The 17,274-nt window shown below is 38.4% G+C and overlaps 1 protein-coding gene across 2 annotated transcripts in view; it reads right to left on the bottom strand.

The window, feature by feature from the left end:
* Positions 1-4,740: 4,740 nt before the first annotated feature.
* vipr2 (vasoactive intestinal peptide receptor 2) overlaps positions 4,741-17,274 on the bottom strand; it is a 45,654-nt gene continuing 33,120 nt past the window's right edge. For both annotated transcript variants that reach the window (XM_014022042.1, XM_014022041.1), the window contains exons 5-13: positions 15,620-15,717; positions 12,956-13,088; positions 12,140-12,290; positions 11,689-11,749; positions 10,958-11,027; positions 9,316-9,407; positions 8,542-8,671; positions 8,391-8,432; positions 4,741-7,665 (exon numbers count right to left, since the gene is read on the bottom strand). In XM_014022042.1, the coding sequence (XP_013877496.1) occupies positions 7,492-7,665; positions 8,391-8,432; positions 8,542-8,671; positions 9,316-9,407; positions 10,958-11,027; positions 11,689-11,749; positions 12,140-12,290; positions 12,956-13,088; positions 15,620-15,717 (951 nt within the window). In that variant the 3' untranslated portion in view covers positions 4,741-7,491. The remainder of the gene's footprint in view (positions 7,666-8,390; positions 8,433-8,541; positions 8,672-9,315; positions 9,408-10,957; positions 11,028-11,688; positions 11,750-12,139; positions 12,291-12,955; positions 13,089-15,619; positions 15,718-17,274) is intronic.

Raw genomic sequence — 17,274 nt, 5'->3', positions numbered from 1 at the left:
ATATAATTACAATGATTACAGCCTTGCTGAAAGCCATACTCATATATATATTACATCAATATGTTTGGTTGACGATTTGATATTTGTCAATATCACAAAGTCTGTCACAATATGATTTTGATTCAGTTCAATTCACGTCTGCGATTGATAAAATGCTATATTATATGCTCATCTAACACTCTTATATAGACATATGATATTGATTCCCATCGATGACATGACGATATAGATCGATATTTTCATTTTGCCTCGATATAACTGAATCATTCATGAACCATTCAAATCAATATATTGATATAGATCGATGCATCGTTACACCCCTAATAGATAGATTTTGATTTATTAAATATATTTAAACTTTTTAAAGCTTTAATGTTTAAATGAGATTGTACAAACAATATATTAAAACTTAAATAACATAGATATATTTATGACAAATAATTATTTATTTCAGTTATTATAGATTAAAAAATACTAAGAGGAAATATATATATACAAACTCTCAAAACTGAGAGCTGTAGTTTTCAGTTTAACCACCAGGGGGCGACAGAGCTCCACTATCTTTTTTAAATTAAACTTTAATTATGGATAATTGTATTAATAATATGAGCTGAATAGAGGCTGATTTAAAGGTATTTGCTTTACACGGCAATTTTTTTCAAACAGAGAAAGAAAAATACTTTTTTGATCAACTCCTAGTTGGGATATAAACTAAAATGTAGAGAATCATGATCTGTAGCCTTCATTCAAAACGCTGAAACAAAACAACAATCAAAGTGTTCTTCTGTAATAATAAACAACAAAAGTATTTATTTGGTTTTAAAAGGTATTGCACAATTATTTCAAAGCACAAGTAGAGGTTGCAACAGAAAGTGTTATTTTAACAGCTTCATCCTGAATGTTTAAGTTGTGAACGCAGCCTGATGTTTCACTTTAACAGCAGTGTTTCAGAAAATAGCCGGTCTCAGAAGGCTTGAGTCGGAGGAACTGAACCAGAAGCCGTGTCACCATCTTCAGATAGCAACACTTAAATTATTTTTATCTCCTGTTCCTGTCGTTTCTTTGTTTAATTTATGAGCAGAATGATGAATGCATCTAGATGATAAATTAAAAAATGACTTTTTTATTGTCCCAGTTTTTGCAATTTGCAAAAAAAAAAACAAAAAAAAAACACTTTGTGAAGGGTTTTGCAAAAGATGTGAAGCATTTTTTTCGGCCTTTAAGTAAAAAATCAGACTTGACGCACCATGTTTTGACTGAAAACTTCCTGCTTGATCAGAAAGTTTTAAATATAAAAACCTGAAACTCGTGTTGTCCTTTCTTTCATGGCAGCATGGGACTAGAACTGAAAAATTTAAAAGACTTTCAGAAAAATCCAAAGATTAGAAATAATTTTAGCTCCTTGGAAAGAGAGTGGCTCTGCAGTTTAGAAACATCTGAAACTATTGTAGTTTTCTGATTCCTGATGCTTGTTCTCTCCTCCTGTTTTATGAGGAATTCTCTGCATTTTTAAAAAAAAACCTAACACTCCCGATCATCAGATTGAAACAATGAAGCGTGCAATTATCTGAACTTTACGGCTGGAGTCAGGAATTAAAATCTCTTTTGTTCTTTTTCATCCCTAAAGGAGCCATCAGTGTGATTCATTTCTGCGAACAAAGGCAGTTAGAGAGGCGCTGCGTTCATTGGATAATTTTCTTTTGTACCTGAGTTTTCTGACTGAAGATAATTATGTGCTTTCAGCTCTCTGAGGGACTTTCTTTATAATCAGCAGGGGGAAAAACAAGTGACAGATGTGACAGAGACAGTGAGAGGACAGGTGCCATTTAAGTTTGGCACTCAAATTACGATCATTAAAAGAATATCTGATAAACTTTAAAGTGTGAATAAAAACTTACAGAAGTACTGAAGTCGTTGAATTAATCTAGTGTCAATTTTTCTGATCCTTAATGTAAGAAAAGGAAGAGAAGTGATCGATGACCGAGTTGAGGTCAACAGAAGCTCAGAGGCGCAGGAAATAAATTTGACTTTCATCTGCTTTTATTTTTAGCCTCCTCCAAGGTGACAAGGTAAAGTGTTGGCTCTGACGACAGCTCCATCGTTGCAGGTTCAGGCACTCGTCTCAGCCGTCGTCTGCTAAAGAGGAGTGACAGCTCAGCCTGCTCAAACCCTCTGGTCGTTACCAGAACATCACGCTCTGACCCTCGAACCCCTGGTCGTCCACACACAGACCTCAAAGCTCCCGCAAACTCAAAATTCAAACCCACTGAGGACATGTTGATGAAAATATCCCCAACTGATGTGCACAATACTTCAGTTAAACATCTGAAGACTGCAATAACATCTAGTTTAGTCTTATGGGTTTAAAAAGGATGAATGTTGCAGATGTGGAGTCAGCTCTCCTTGCAGCAACTTCGTTCATATGGTGCTGTATGAGGGCCAAAATTAAAACTATTGCACAACCAGTGYTTGCTACATCCTTGTAGCAGGAGGATATTCCTAAACCAGAGACTAGCAAAAGCTGATGTTAGCATCGCAGAGGCTAGTTACTAGCATGGATAAGCTGGCATTAGCATAGAAGAGGCTAGCAAATAGCATAAATAAGCTGGCATTGGCATCGGAGAGGCTAGTGCATAGCATTGATAAGCTGGCATTACCATCGGAGAGGCTAGTGACTCCTGTTACAAGGATGTCTTCATTTTGGCCCTCATACCATGCCATACATTCAGCATTTGGTTCTTGAGGCTTTTCCACCAATCTGAGAGTGACCAACAGTTAGTTTAAGGATTAACTATTTCTCAGTCTGTTAAAGAACAAAGCTCAAGTTGCTCAAAGAGTTTTGTTTWGATAAAGACTTGATGGGGAAGAATCTGGAGACTGTTGGTGTCCATGGACAACAACCAGTGATGTGGAACCAAGAGTTCAGTCAGTGCCTCAACGTAAGCCCCCTCCACCCGGTACATCTTCTCCTTCCCAATTAGCAGTGTTTTTGCCTCAAGTCAATCTGTCAGCTCCGATCACAGCAGCCCGTCTTCTCAGAGATGACTGAACATCCAGCTTGGCGCCTCGAGGCTCAGAGGACGGAGGATCCAACACATGAGAAGGACACCAGAGAGGTGGTAGACGAGGAAGATTAGAAAAAACTGACAAAGCTGTGAGCCGCAGTATTTCTCCAAATCTGTCTGGATTTTCTGTCAAAGAACAAAGTACTGTAGTATAGAAACAATATACAAACAAAAAAAAAATATAAAACAATTATTTTTATAGCAATCATTTCACATCCGAGTGCCAGGCTAAAAGGCATTTTAACATAAGCAGTCATCACAGCATATTTGTAGTGTTTGTTTATTAAAAACATGTTTGCTGTTTTATGTGTCTAAAGTGCAGTTTTTAATGAATAAGTCACTGTCTTGTTGTTCAGGGGAAAGAGTGGCAGAAATGGGCTTGATTTTAACATAGCAACAATAAGAAAAACAAGAATGGCGAAGCAGTTATGACCGGGGTCCAAGTCCATTTATGCATGTCAGCTTTGGCTCATGTCGTTTCCAGCATCCTGTTGACTTTATGTATCATAGAATTGTAGCATGATGTGGAGTTTTTGTAAGGCCTGATGGCCAATTTGATACAGCATCTGTTGAGCTCCCTCACCATAGATGAGCCTATAAGTGGCTCCCATCAACTGCAACAGCCAAACCAACAAATCTAAAAGTGCAACTAAAGTTAATCTGAAACTACATTTAGAGTTCAACTTGTACTTTTTAATATACATTTTCTTTGTTTGATTATAAGATTTAGCATTCCTAAATATTTTAGAGCATAAAACTGGTAAATTGTTTTAGATAAATAGAGACATTTAGGACTATCAGGTAAATGTACATGTAGGATTTGCAGTAACTAGATGTACCACAGCTTTTTATTTATGGCACGGTATGAGGGCCAAAATTAAGACTATTGCACAACCAGTGGTTGCTACATCCTTGTAGCAGGAGGCTATATYTATTGATCTGATTAATGATAGGCTGGCACTGCTAACTGAGCAGYTGGCCCCGGTAACYGAGAGGCYCACGCTAGCAAATGAGAAGGAAACYATTCATTTATGAAAGCATCAGGGAGGCTAGCAACTAATATGGAAAAGCTGGCATTAGCATCAGAGAGGTTAGTGACTAGCATGGATAAGCTGGCGATAGCATTGAAGGTTGCTCAAAAGTCTTAATTTTGGCCCTCGTACCACATCATATTTATTTCCTACAAAAGCCTAAATCAGAGGGATGCTTATTTTACCTTCAAAKCCCACAAAAACTGACCCCCAGTGTGAATAATTTAAGCTGCTGAAAATGTGAAAAAAAGAAAAATAATAAAAAGCTAAACCGACACAGTGCAGTGCTTAGAAAGACAACTTTTTATCAATCATCTTTTGCAGGACATTCATGGTGTCTCAATACAAATACATGAACTTAAAAACAGACAACACTCAGCATCACGTGATGTCAGTACAACACTGTGAGCTCTGATGGACTGTGTGTCGTCCTGACTGCTTTGAGTTATGTACAGGTCTGATGATACATGGTGACAATGTTGCAACACTTTACTTAAGGCATTTAGCTGCATGACAGGACTTTAAAAATATAAATAAAAGAGGTCTGGGTCTCCTCCCAGTGAGACATGCCTGGAAAACCTCACCAGGGAGGTGTACAGGAGGCATCCTAACCAGATGAACCACCTCAACTGGCTCCTCTCGATGTGGAGGAGCAGCAGCTCTACTCTGAGTCTCTCCTGGATGACTGAGCTTCTCAGCCTATCTCTAAGGGAGAGCCCAGMCACCCTGCGAAGGAAACYCATTTCGGCCGCTTGTATCCGCAATCTCGTTCTTTCGGTCACTACCCAAAGCTCGTGATCATAGATGAGGGTAGGAATGTAGACTGACCGGTAAACCGAGAGCTTTACCTTCTGGCTCAGCTCTCGCTTCGCCTAGTAATGAACAATCGTAATTTAAAGTGTAATCGTGATATTTGCTGTTATGCAGATGATACTCGGGTGTATTTTTAAAGCTGTAAAACATCATTTTACTTGTTTGGTTTTGCAGAATTTTTCCCCACCGGATTATATAGATCTGAAACCCTTTAGACCAGAGGAAACCTTTAGTTTAGATGGATGTTTATAAATGATTGTGATTTTGTTTTCCTACAGTGAGCTGCTTGTCATGCAAATTTCCTCAAAGAAATACAGAATATATCAACTGGATCAAGTGGAACAATAAAAATAAATAGTTATTGGCAGTCAAGACGCTAAATAAATGTTCATACACACAGTTTTATATTATGATGGAGGTTTAAAGCATATGCTTAAGTGTCAGTATTTTCATGTCTTATTGAAATAATTTAACACAACATGAAAAATAAACAGCARAAGCTAAAAGTTTGACCAGTTTTCTGGCCGTCTTTGACACAAACAGAAAGTAAACCAAACAGACTGACAGCCATTTATAAARACACAGAAAAAGGCAAAAACACTACTGAGCTGATCAAAAGACGGTTTCATGTTCTCATCAAACGCTTCTGCCTCTGACTGTCGAGAATTTCAGGAAACAAAAAGAGTAATGTCTGGAATGGTGTTTACCATGTTAATAATTTAAAGCCACAGAAACAACTTGGTGCCTTTTATGTCTGAATTTACAGGGAAGCATTTGTTTCACTTTGTATTTCTGACAACTTTCAGTCCAAATGTTCAACAAACTCCAGGCTTTCAACAAAAACAGAGAGGCACAACTTTTAATTCTCAGGGTTTTCTGTTTACCACTAAAGTATTTTAAATCCAAAACTTGTCTTTCAGCCAGGTTTAGAATGAAATGAAACCGATTCTGTTGGTTTAAACTTAAAGGTTTGCTGCTGTCACTAAACAAATTATTACGATAAAACATCAACAGATAAAACCATAATCTGATGATTGTTTTAGAAATAATCAGAACTTTTAATCTCCAGTGCCTATGCCAGGGATATTAAACTAAATCTCTCCAGTGGCCGGGGTTACTTGAAGCCCCACAGCTCAGGCTGCCCATTAATGGTGAAACACTGCAGCATGTAACAGAATAAGTGTTTTACTTTTTAAATTTATTTTGTTGCATTGAAACATATATTTTAAGTTTATAAATGATTTGAAATCTATTTTTATGTTAAATTAAGCTAAAAAAATTGGGGCTCATTGGCGGACCRGATGTTATGCACCCACGATCCRGATGTGGCCCGTGGGCCACCAGTTGAATAGCCCTGGCCTATGCTSAGGATCCAGGAGAAGTTAAAGTGAACTGCAGCAGCTGAATATTTAAGACATTCAGTTTGATAAAACAAACAACAAAGAAAAAAATACTTTTTGTTCGTTAGTAAAATTTAAAGTGCACTTTTCAACATTTTCACTTTCTGCTATTTTTTTWATCTTAATTGGAAACCATTAGAGTATTCTATAATAGTAACTATTTTATTATGAACACTGTTCTTTAACTTTAAAGGAATGTAGTGACAAAAAAAAATCTGAATTTATGTTTATATTTTATTTTTAAATGTGGGTTGCAGCAGAACAGTGTGTTTGTTGTTACAGATTTCTACATAAGAAAACAAGGGAGAATGGAGCTCAGTATAAATTTGCACCAACCTCCATTTCTGGACTTTTAATTGAGTGTTTTGTTTCATGTGAGCTTTAAAAACAAGTGTGTGCGAGCAGACTAGTCCCAGTTATTCTTCTCTTCTTCAAGCACACAATCCATAAATATGAAACAAAAGTTTGTTTCAGTAAGACAGCTGTGCTGAAATCTATTCTAATTACGTTCTGCAGCACAAAACAACATCTTTAATCAGAAAAACTGTGTTTTTCCCCACATTTTTTCAGATGTTCAGAGATTTTAACAYGCAGTTCATTAAATGTACAATAAATTAATGGCATATTCTGAAATGGGTGTAATCTTGAACCAAAACTGACAAAGTTTGGAAAGCACTTCCTGAAGCAGCTGCAATGAAGAAATTTGAAAATTTGACTGCTGATTCTGCCGATTTGAAGGTAAACAACGATTAATGGCTTTAAAAATACAAATATCCACTTGGCTTTATGTTTAGAACAATAAACACCATGATGAGCCACATATTTTCACAAATTCTGTCTCAGTTGATGTTTYTTGATAGATCTAAGAGTCCTCATGGCAACCAAATATTAGCCTCCAATCATGACGCTGCTCCTAGCTCAGAGTATCCAACGTTTGGACTCATTATTTAGAGAACAAGTCTGTACCCCATCCAGACCTGCGACCTCAGTCACAACGAYCTGTTTAAACATGAAACTCCAGATTCTTTTCCTGTTCAAAGCAGCAAACATGAAGCCTCAAACAACGGATCCAAGCAGATCTGTGAAAAGACGGAGCCGCTCACACGCGTCTGTCGGCTTTTTTAAAAAAATGTGTAAAATGTTTTGACGCCGGGGGTTAAACCTGCGAATGTTCTGGACCCCTCACAGCATGGTGGTCTCCGACTGCAGGATGGACTGAGCTCTGGAGTTGCGGTGAAACTGCATGGTRTGCTCCGAGCCGTTCCTGGAGGTGAAGTTGTTGCTGAAATGACGAGCTCTGCTCAGGTGGCAGTTCAGACAAACGCTCCGCCATTTCCTCTTCAGCTCCCCCTGGACCTATGAGGAGAATTTCAAAATAAAGTCAGGCATATCTACTAAATCATCATCATAAAGCAATATTTATGTTTCTGTTCGCTTTCTTTGTGCCAATGGTTGATAGAAACTGAAAGTTTAGAGGAAAAAAATAAGTTTTTGAGTTTTTCTGAAGTGTCATTTAAAAATAAATTGCATTTTTTTCATGTACCCGCAGCTGCAGATTGCGGATTAGGATACTAGACGGGGTTTGACGTCCGGTGGGTGTGGTCACAGCTTGTAGGGAAGGTTAATATGAGGCCTAAAAAATTGGAAGTGGTTAATTTTAGAATTTAGCATCCGGGGTTCGTTAATTTCAGAGTTGAGGGCGGAGTCAGATGTCTGACCCCGCCCCATTCCACGGTCTGCAGCCAGGGGTTACTCTTGTGTGGTTAATCTAGGCTAAAAACAGGAGATATAAAATYAGATTTGGTTAACAAACAACTTATGCGAAGAGATTTTTCTGCTTCCTTAAGCCTAAAATGGTGAATCCAAAATAAATTAATTTCAAAATAAAACACATTCCCTTGATTTTCAACCTGAACATTGGGTCTACGTTTTCATTGGCACTGATTCTGAAATGTTAAAAATAAACAAGATGATGAGTTCTAGACTAAATGACAGAAATATTTTCCTCTRATCCAGATCAAAAAGAGGTGTCACCAAACCTTTATTATTCTAATATCGAAACAGGAAAAAAGACAACTTACCTCGCTGTTCAGGAAACAGTAGAGGATGGCCACAACCAAACCCTGGAAAWAAAAGTAAAAACAAAACGATGACAAAAATGAGTAAGATCAGAAACAAAAGGTGCCACAGACAGTGTGCAGGAAGAAAAAAAAAAAAGGAGTCGTATCACACCTGAAAGGAGCCGAGGGCCAGGTCAAAGAATATTTTATAAACCTCGGCGATGGACTCGCTGAGACACACAAAGACCACGTAGTGGATCCCAAACAGAGGGATGAGCAGCAGGGTGGACTTGGCTAACCTCCTGACACAAAAACACATTAAAACACGAAACAATAMATGTAATTCTGTTCAGGATTTACTCAATTCAACTTAATTAAAATTTTTGTAAAATCGACAGGAAGTAATGCAATTGGATGTAAAATCTTTTCTAACAGTGTTTTTTATTTTTTTTGTCCTTTAAGGTGCCAGAAGATGAGCTGAAACCGGATGCTGGAGTGTCAGCTCAGCTAAGATCTGACCTGACACCCAGTCTTTATTTCCTGCACTAACTGGAACAAACCGGATGTATCTCAGCTTTTCATCACCCTGGAACTCCGCGACATGAGGATACCTGACAACCCGACACGSCTCTGATTCCTCCGCAGTCTGTGGGAACTCCCACAGAAGGAGGAGCTGGAGCAGTTTTTACAATCCTGTCTTGTCGAGTRCACGTTATCATCGTCCGTACCTCTCTGAGCAGCTGGAGGATAAAATAAAGCCTCTGTTGATCTGTTTTTTTTCTCATGGGTTCAGCTGAATCCTTTCTTTAAGGYAAACAGAACAGGTGGAGTTTCCTCACTTAAATATCAAAACAAACTGTCATATTTTCTTAGTATTATTATTAAAGCTAAAATACTTTTCTGATGTTAGAAATAGAATCTTTATGTGATGCTGTTTGTGAATCACCTGTACTGTGATTGGTCGTTGCCGCCGATGTCGGGACAGCGCAGCTTCTGGACCAAGATCCGAATGATGTTGATGAACTGGATGAAGTTAACCTGAAAGAAGAAATAAATGTTTTCTAAATTTGGTGAAACTCAAACATCTTTGCTTTTCAACACCCAGGACACAAACTACACAGAACAGCTGATATTTTTATTTTTAATAAAAAATTTTGTAATCTATGTAGAAAAAAGACATAACGGGACCTGAACAGAATCTAGCAGACGCTGGTCGATTTGTTCCCCCACTAAATCGTACCCTGACTTGTCTCAAACACTTTTACAGAGGTCTATAAAGTACTTGGAAAAAAAAACAACAAAAACTAAGTAAAAGTAAAAAATAACTTAAGAGAAAATGACTTTGGTAAAAATAAATTTCACTGATGAGAAAAATACTTCAGTAAAAGTCATAAAACAAATATCAGCAAAGTGAAAGTATTTTTACTCACTCTAAAAAATAAACTGTTAAATTTACTGAATCAAACTGCTTCCACTAAACCAAGTTGACTAAACTGGTAAATATAAAGAAAATCTGTATATTACTTCATATATACTCTGCTAGGTTTAGTGAAACCAGTTGAATTGGTTGAGTAAATTCAACACTTCATTTTTATAGTGCAGAAACAACTCCTGTCATGATGAGTTTGGATAGATTTGATTTTGTTACGTGCAACTAGGTGTTAAATTTTAAATTAAAGAAGTAAAAGTATAATTTTTAGGTTTTAAATGTAATGAAATAAAAGTAAAAGTAGCTTTTTGAAAAAATACTTTTAAAAATACAAATTCTCAAAAAATAACTTAAAAGGGGACATATTTGCAAAATCCACTTTTTCTTAGCTGTTAAATACATTTTGTTGTGGACTTTGTAATTGTAAATAAAATATTTCTTCAAGCTAGAAAACATAACCCTCTGTCAAACTGGAGTGGACCGGTCTGGAAGCAGGAGGGGGGCGGAGCTTGAAGACTCATAAAGGAACAGTAACAAAACAGCTGGTTTGAGACACAGCAGAAAAGTGGTGAAAGAGGAGCTGGTAAAGTTAAAATAAGGAGGAATTCAGACCAAATCATTGTAGTTCCACTTTATAAAAACCCAACTGAAGGATTTAAATGTGAAAAAAAAAAAGAATTTAAAGGCAGGATATGTCTACTTTAGGTACTGTAATAAAGTAAAAGTACTACTCTCCTCTGTACTTCTACAAAAGATAACATTTGCAGTCAAGTCCAGCAGTTTGAATGAATGTCCTTATAGCTTGAAGACGCAGATTACCTGCTGAGTGTAACCCACCCTCCGTCACTGAGAGAGACCTTTAAAGGTTGGGAGAGCTTCCAGTCAGCAGGAATCAAACCAGCAGGAAGTCATGTGACTTTAATCCCTGCAGACGGAGGACGCTCACGCCTCACACCAGGACGCTACTCAGTGCAGACACATTTCACATTTCGTTAGGGCTAATTAAACCTAAAATGTCACAAAACTCAGGTTTTCACAAGGCAACTGGAATATATTTGGAGATTCATTGTTTTGCTGTTCATTTGTTTTTTAAATAAGTGGTWTATTCTGCATTTTTTACACTTAAAGTTGTAAAACAAAAACCCCCACATCTACCTACCATGATGGAGAATCCAATTGGTCCGTTGATCACCCAGTTAGGAATGAGATTATCATTTCTTTCCCAGCACCTACAGACACAAGAAATCATTTTAGATCCTTTTTAAAGTCGTTTTATGCAGTAATTACAGCAAGTTGATGTTTTTATAGTTTGAACAATGAATCTTTTGTGTCCTGTGTGCTCCTCTGTTCAGAGTAAAAATGTTTTTTTCTGGCTGGTTTGTTGATTCTTTTAGCGAAAAATAAATAAATAAATAAATAAATAAATAAATAAATAAATAAATAAATAAATAAATAAATAAATAAATAAATAAATAAAGTAAGGTTCAGAGAAACCGAGCAGCCAATAAACTGACAAGTTTCCCCTTCAGGCTCTGCTGCTGAGTCTGGTCCAGAGTCCGGTCCAGAGACCACATCCCAACAATCTGCCTGTCACTTCGACTCAACATCACTCAAACGAAACCAGCGTCTGGGAAAATCTGACAAGTCTGACAGCAAAACACTTCATTTTCTGCAGTTCTGTTTATTATAATAAGATCAACAAAGATGCAAAACTCCCGTAAAAGTTGCGCTTTATTAAATAATTAATTTAAATGAGTTTTAGCTGAAAGAGTTTTATTTATTACCATGATCGCTGCTGACAGATTTAAAGTTTCAAATGTTGTTTTGCTGTTTCATTAAATCAAAAAAGATGTTCAGTTCTTCAAAGTGCAGGTGTCTGGTGTCACTCACCCCGTGTCTTCCAGATAAACACGTGTTATCACCCACACAGACACGAAGACGGTGGGGATTCCTGCGTGAAACACACAAAGAAACTTCACCACCGCTTTGATTTTCTTTGCGTCTTGAACACACGGACTGATCCGTGAATATTAAAGAGTGTCTCATTACAGAGAAATGTCAGAACATTTATTTTCTCTTCCACCCACCTAAAGGTCATTAGAAACAAACCAAACATTCTCCCACTGATAGCATTTACACTTAAAAGACATGAGAAAAAAAAACACTCTGAAACATTCAAAATGCAGGAATAATTGGAGAAAAYGTGGCTCTGCTGAAGAACTCTTTTCCTTTTAACGTCATGTGTTTTCAAGGTTTTTCTAAACTGCAGTGGAATTATTGTTTTCAGTGAACATGAAATCAATTTAAATTTTTGGCGTTCAATAAAAAAAAGACTTCCCACCCCAGCCGATGAACATGTAGAAGATAAAATGCAGGTTTTCAGAGAAGATGACGACCAGCAGAGTGTGCAGGTAAAGACCCTCCACCAGCAGCCAGAAGAAGTTGGCCATGATGAAATACTGGAAGAACACCAAGCTGGCTTTACACCCCACCTGACAGAGACACACAGCCCCGCAGGAWCATTAAAGAGCCGTGGCATTCACATCCTTCAAATACATAACGTCTTTAGCTATTTTTTCACACAACTGATATTTTTTTCTTTTGAATTTGGCTCAGCAAAAGTTAAACAGGAAGTGACATAAAAGGGGAACTCTTTAAGAAATAAAACTCTGATCTTTGTTTATTGAAACATTAAATATAATTTTAACTGACTCTTCTTCATCTCAAAATAATCTAAAGAAACATCAGATTCTTCTCTACAGTCTGTGTTGTTAGTCGTAGCGAAGCTCTGTTTACACAAAGACATTCACCTATGACATCACTTCCTGTCGCTTCACAAGCACTTATCTCAACAACTGTTCATCTCACTTATGTGATTTATTTTGCAATACGTTCAAAATATTACCTTTTTAAAAATGTATTCATATTTATTACAAAAATTTGATACAAAGCTACTTTAAATAAACAAAAACGATGAGAAAATGTAGAATTTAACTGCTTATTATAGGTTTTCTTTTGTCCTGTATGGGTTGTGGGGAGGCAGACGTGTCCTAATCCAGACTGTTAATCTCTGAGGGTGCAGCTTCCTGCTCTGCGTGTATCATTTTCTGGGTGAGGATAATTTTTGAGGGAAAGGAGTTGTTGGTGGTGTTCTCACCAGAGACGGCTGGTTGGAGCACTGCGAGGTTCGGTTGAAGATGATGTCGTCCTTCACCAGCACRGCCACGGCTCTCAGGATGAAGGAGATGAAGAGGTTGAGGTGGATGTAGTTCCTGGTGCAGTGGAGCTTCCTGCACCGATGTTACAAACAGGAAGGTTTAACAAAAACCTGCAGCAGTTTAACTCTGAATCACTGGCCCAATTGTGACACTCATTATAATTCAAATACGCTCTTCAYCAGACTGCAGCCTGAATTCTAGAAAGTTTCTGTAGCTGAAGGTTGGTGGAGTTCGGAGCTTTAAACTGCATSAAGTTTGTATCTAAAATATCAATATCTGGATCAATCTGTATTTTACCTAAATGATGTAAAACTCRAATTAAATGAGACGTGACTGTTCAGATTGAAGTCGAGTTTTCGAGCAGTCTCATTTTGAAAAGACTGAGGATGAAAAAAACTCTTCATCAGTGGGATCAGGGGCGGAGCCAGGGAGGTGACCAGAGGGGCAAGTGCTACGTCTGGCACCTGATTGGCCACACCCCAAATAATTTACAAGTGGGTGGGGCTCCAATTACAGGGGGGGTCACACTCTTAAGCCTCCCTGGTAAGGTCTATTCAGGGGTCCTGGAGRGGAGGGTCCGTCGGATAGTCGAACCTCGGATTCAGGAAGAGCAGTGTGGYTTTCGTCCTGGTCGTGGAACACTGGACCAGCTCTACACCCTCAGCAGGGTCCTGGAGGGTACATGGGAGTTCGACCTACCAGTCTATATGTGTTTTGTGCACCTGGAGAAGGCGTTCGACCGTGTCCCAAGGGGGGCCTTGTGGGGGGTTCTCCGGGAGTATGGGGTACCAGGCCCTTTAATACGGGCTGTCAGGTCCTTGTATGACCGGTGTCAGAATCTGGTCCGCATTGCCGGCAGTAAGTCGGGCTCGTTTCCGGTGAGAGTTGGACTCTGCCAAGGCTGCCCTTTGTCACCGATTCTGTTCATTACTTTCATGGACAGAATTTCTAGGCRCAGCCGAGGTGTTGAGGGGATCCGTTTTGGTGGYCTTAGGATCGCATCTCTGCTTTTTGCGGATGATGTGGTCCTGTTGGCTTCATCGGAACGAGATCTGCAGCTCTCGCTGGAGCGGTTCGCGGCCGAGTGCGAAGTGGCCGGGATGAGGCTCAGTGCCTCCAAATCCGAGGCCATGGTCTTGAGCCAGAAAAGGGTAGAGTGCCTTCTCCGGGCCAGGGGGGTCGTCCTGTCTCAAGTGGAGGAGTTTAAGTATCTGTGGATCTTGTTCACGAATGGGGGAAGAACGGAGCGGGAGGTCGACAGGCGGATTGACGCAGCGTCTGCTGTAAAGCGGGCGCTGTACCGGTCCATCGTGGTAAAGAGAGAGCTGAGTCAGAAAGCGAAGCTCTCGATTTACCGGTCGATCTACGTTCCTACCCTCATCTATGGTCATGAGCTTTGGGTCATGACCGAAAGAACGAGGTCCCGGATACAAGCRGCCGAAATGGGTTTCCTCCGCAGGGTGGCTGGGCTGTCCCTTAGAGATAGGGTGAGAAGCTCGGTCATTCGGGAGGGACTCAGAGTAGAGCCGCTGCTCCTCCACGTCGAGAGGAGCCAGTTGAGGTGGCTCGGGCATCTGGTAAGGATGCCTCCTGGACTCCTCCCTGGTGAGGTGTTCCAGGCACGTCCCACCGGGAGGAGGCCCCGAGGAAGACCCAGGACACGCTGGAGGGACTATGTCTTTCGGCTGGCCTGGGAACACCTGGGAGTTCCCCCGGAGGAGCTGGAAGAAGTGGCTGGGGAGAGGGAGGTCTGGGCYTCCCTTCTGAAGCTGCTGCCCCTGCGACCCGACCCCGGATAGGTGGAAGAAAATGGATGGATGGATGGATGGGGATTTAATATGTTGTATTTACATTTAGATTTTGTTAAAGATTGTTCTCTGTATACATTTTCAGCTGTGTAYGTTTATAAAAGGCTGAATTATAGCCCTTTGTAAAATTAGCATTAGTGGTTAGCTTAATTTGAGATTAGCATTGCTAATCAGCATGTGATCATAGCTACTCTCCTCCAAATTTATGTAGCACATAGTGAAGCTATTGTATGATTCCCTATGTTGTTTAGTTCTTGTTTTCAWTTTTTTATCTTAAATATGGAGACTGTTCACATTTAAGTTGTATGAAGTTGTTTTATAACAAGGGCCAGATAAGATTATTTCTTCCTTCTGCACCATTTTCATTCAATATTTTTAATGGTTCTTTATTGATTTTAAGAATGAAATAAATTAATAAATATTTTATCTCAATAAGTMTTAAAATGACTGAATTATAGCCTTTTAAGATTAGCTGGGGGGCRTCTTGAGTTCTTGATTAGCATTTAGCATTTGGTAAAAATTATTTTTGGCTACTTCTTTAGTTTTGTGTGTCTAAAAGTGGATGAATAATAAGTTTGGACCAGCATTCAGAGTGCTTTTTTTATTTGTATGTGTATGTGTCCTTAGGCACCCCTTGYGGAAAAAGTCTAGCTCCGCCCCTGGTCAGGATGTCCCTTCATTAAATGAATCCAGTCTTTTATTTGACAATCAGGTCATTGATATGAATTATTTTGCTCTGTGCATGGATGTTAGKTGTGTTCCTGTTTAATGTGGTTACGTGTGATCGGGTCGTACCGGAACAAGCAGAGGATGGCGCTCCCCGTGGTGAGAGCGATCAGCGACAGGCTGTGACCCAGAGTGTACAACGTCTGAACCACCACGTAGAACACCAGCTGCACACACACAGATGGGATTTACCCTCAGAATCTGCTTCTATTTATAACCACAGCATCAGAGAGTCGAGCAGKTTCCATCTGCTCTGAGGAAATATCCCTACATTTCATATAAACTTTACAACAATGAGATGTTTAACTTTCATTACAAGCTGAAAGAATTCTGCTGTTATTCATGGATTACAGACAGGTTCTGAAAAACAAACTGATTTTTGTTCTGTTATCATTTGAGGGAAAACACCTTGGAGRGAAATATTCTCACAGAAATTAATTTGTTCATTTGTGGGTATAAAGATACGATTAAAATTTACCCACATTTTAAAAAAATTACTCAGATTATTCTGGTTTAATCAGCTTCGAATAAATGTTTTAATTTACAGTGAATCATTTCCCATCATTTCATTATTTTTATTTACTCAAACAGGAAAAAACCAAAATGTTTTGTGTTTCAGCTCGTCTCAATGTTAGACCTATAACCATCCTGTTCTWTAAAACTTCAAACAGGTTAAAGAGCAAACTGCATTAAAAGCTTAGAGTATTACTGACATTTAATCTTTCTGTACTTTAAAAGCACAAATATTTGAGGATAGACGACAGGTCAAAGTTTGAGAGAGCAAAGGATTAATGGAGGAAGACAAAGAGAGAGAGGAGAGGTTAACAGGTAATTCAGCAAAACAAACATGAAGCTGCAGTTACACAACACCAAATAATAATCATAAAAAAACTAAATAAAAAAAAACTAAATAAAACCAGGAGCAGACGGTTGGTTTCACGTCTCATCTGTGACTGTTTACAAACAACAACAAAACAGCTTCTGAATCTGTCAATCATTTCTTCTGATTATATCTTATTCCAATAAGTTTTAGCAACGTATGGATCCCAAAATATCCTGAAACGGTCAGTTTCTTTCTGGAAATGTACTGAGGTGGTCGGCTTGAAGTAAAAAAAAAAAGAAACTGGAGGAATTTTTCATTAATTTATCATCCGGGCCAAATTTTAAACATAGAAATGCAGATCTTTAGAGAAAATGTCAAACTTCTTTAGTTTTCTAATGAAGTTTGAGCTAAAAATACATTTAATTTGATTTTCCATGAATCAGGAGGTAAAAAAAAAACACAAGGACTTGATATTTTTATTTATTTATTTGACCTTTATACAGGTAATCTCATTGAAATCCAAGATCTCATTTATAGGAGAGACCTGTTTTGATTAGACAGAAATTGCAAGAACAAGTATTTAAGAAATCTGACTCAATTAAATAAACAAATAAAATATGAGCTAAAAACAAGAGTTCGTTTCGTAAGATTTCTCGTTTTGTCTTAAAAAAAGTGAAAAGAAAAAACAGCAACTTGTTCTGTTTTGGTTAAAACAAATTATTTTAAAGCTTTTCTCAGATTTTTATGTATTTTGAACTTTGTGTCCTCGTTTTCCTCTAAAGGTTTCGATTTAAGAACAACGGGCCTCATGCAACAACATGTTCACAGTCTTATCCTAAATTCTATAACTTTTGCTCGCACAAACGGTTCTTGCATGAGGCCCAATAATTTTATAAAATTA

This window comes from Austrofundulus limnaeus, unplaced genomic scaffold, assembly GCF_001266775.1.
Source record: "Austrofundulus limnaeus strain Quisiro unplaced genomic scaffold, Austrofundulus_limnaeus-1.0 Scaffold315, whole genome shotgun sequence".
Classification (NCBI taxonomy): domain Eukaryota; kingdom Metazoa; phylum Chordata; class Actinopteri; order Cyprinodontiformes; family Rivulidae; genus Austrofundulus; species Austrofundulus limnaeus.
The sequence above is the reverse complement of the archived record's forward strand: the minus strand, read 5'-3'. Positions and strand labels throughout refer to the sequence as shown.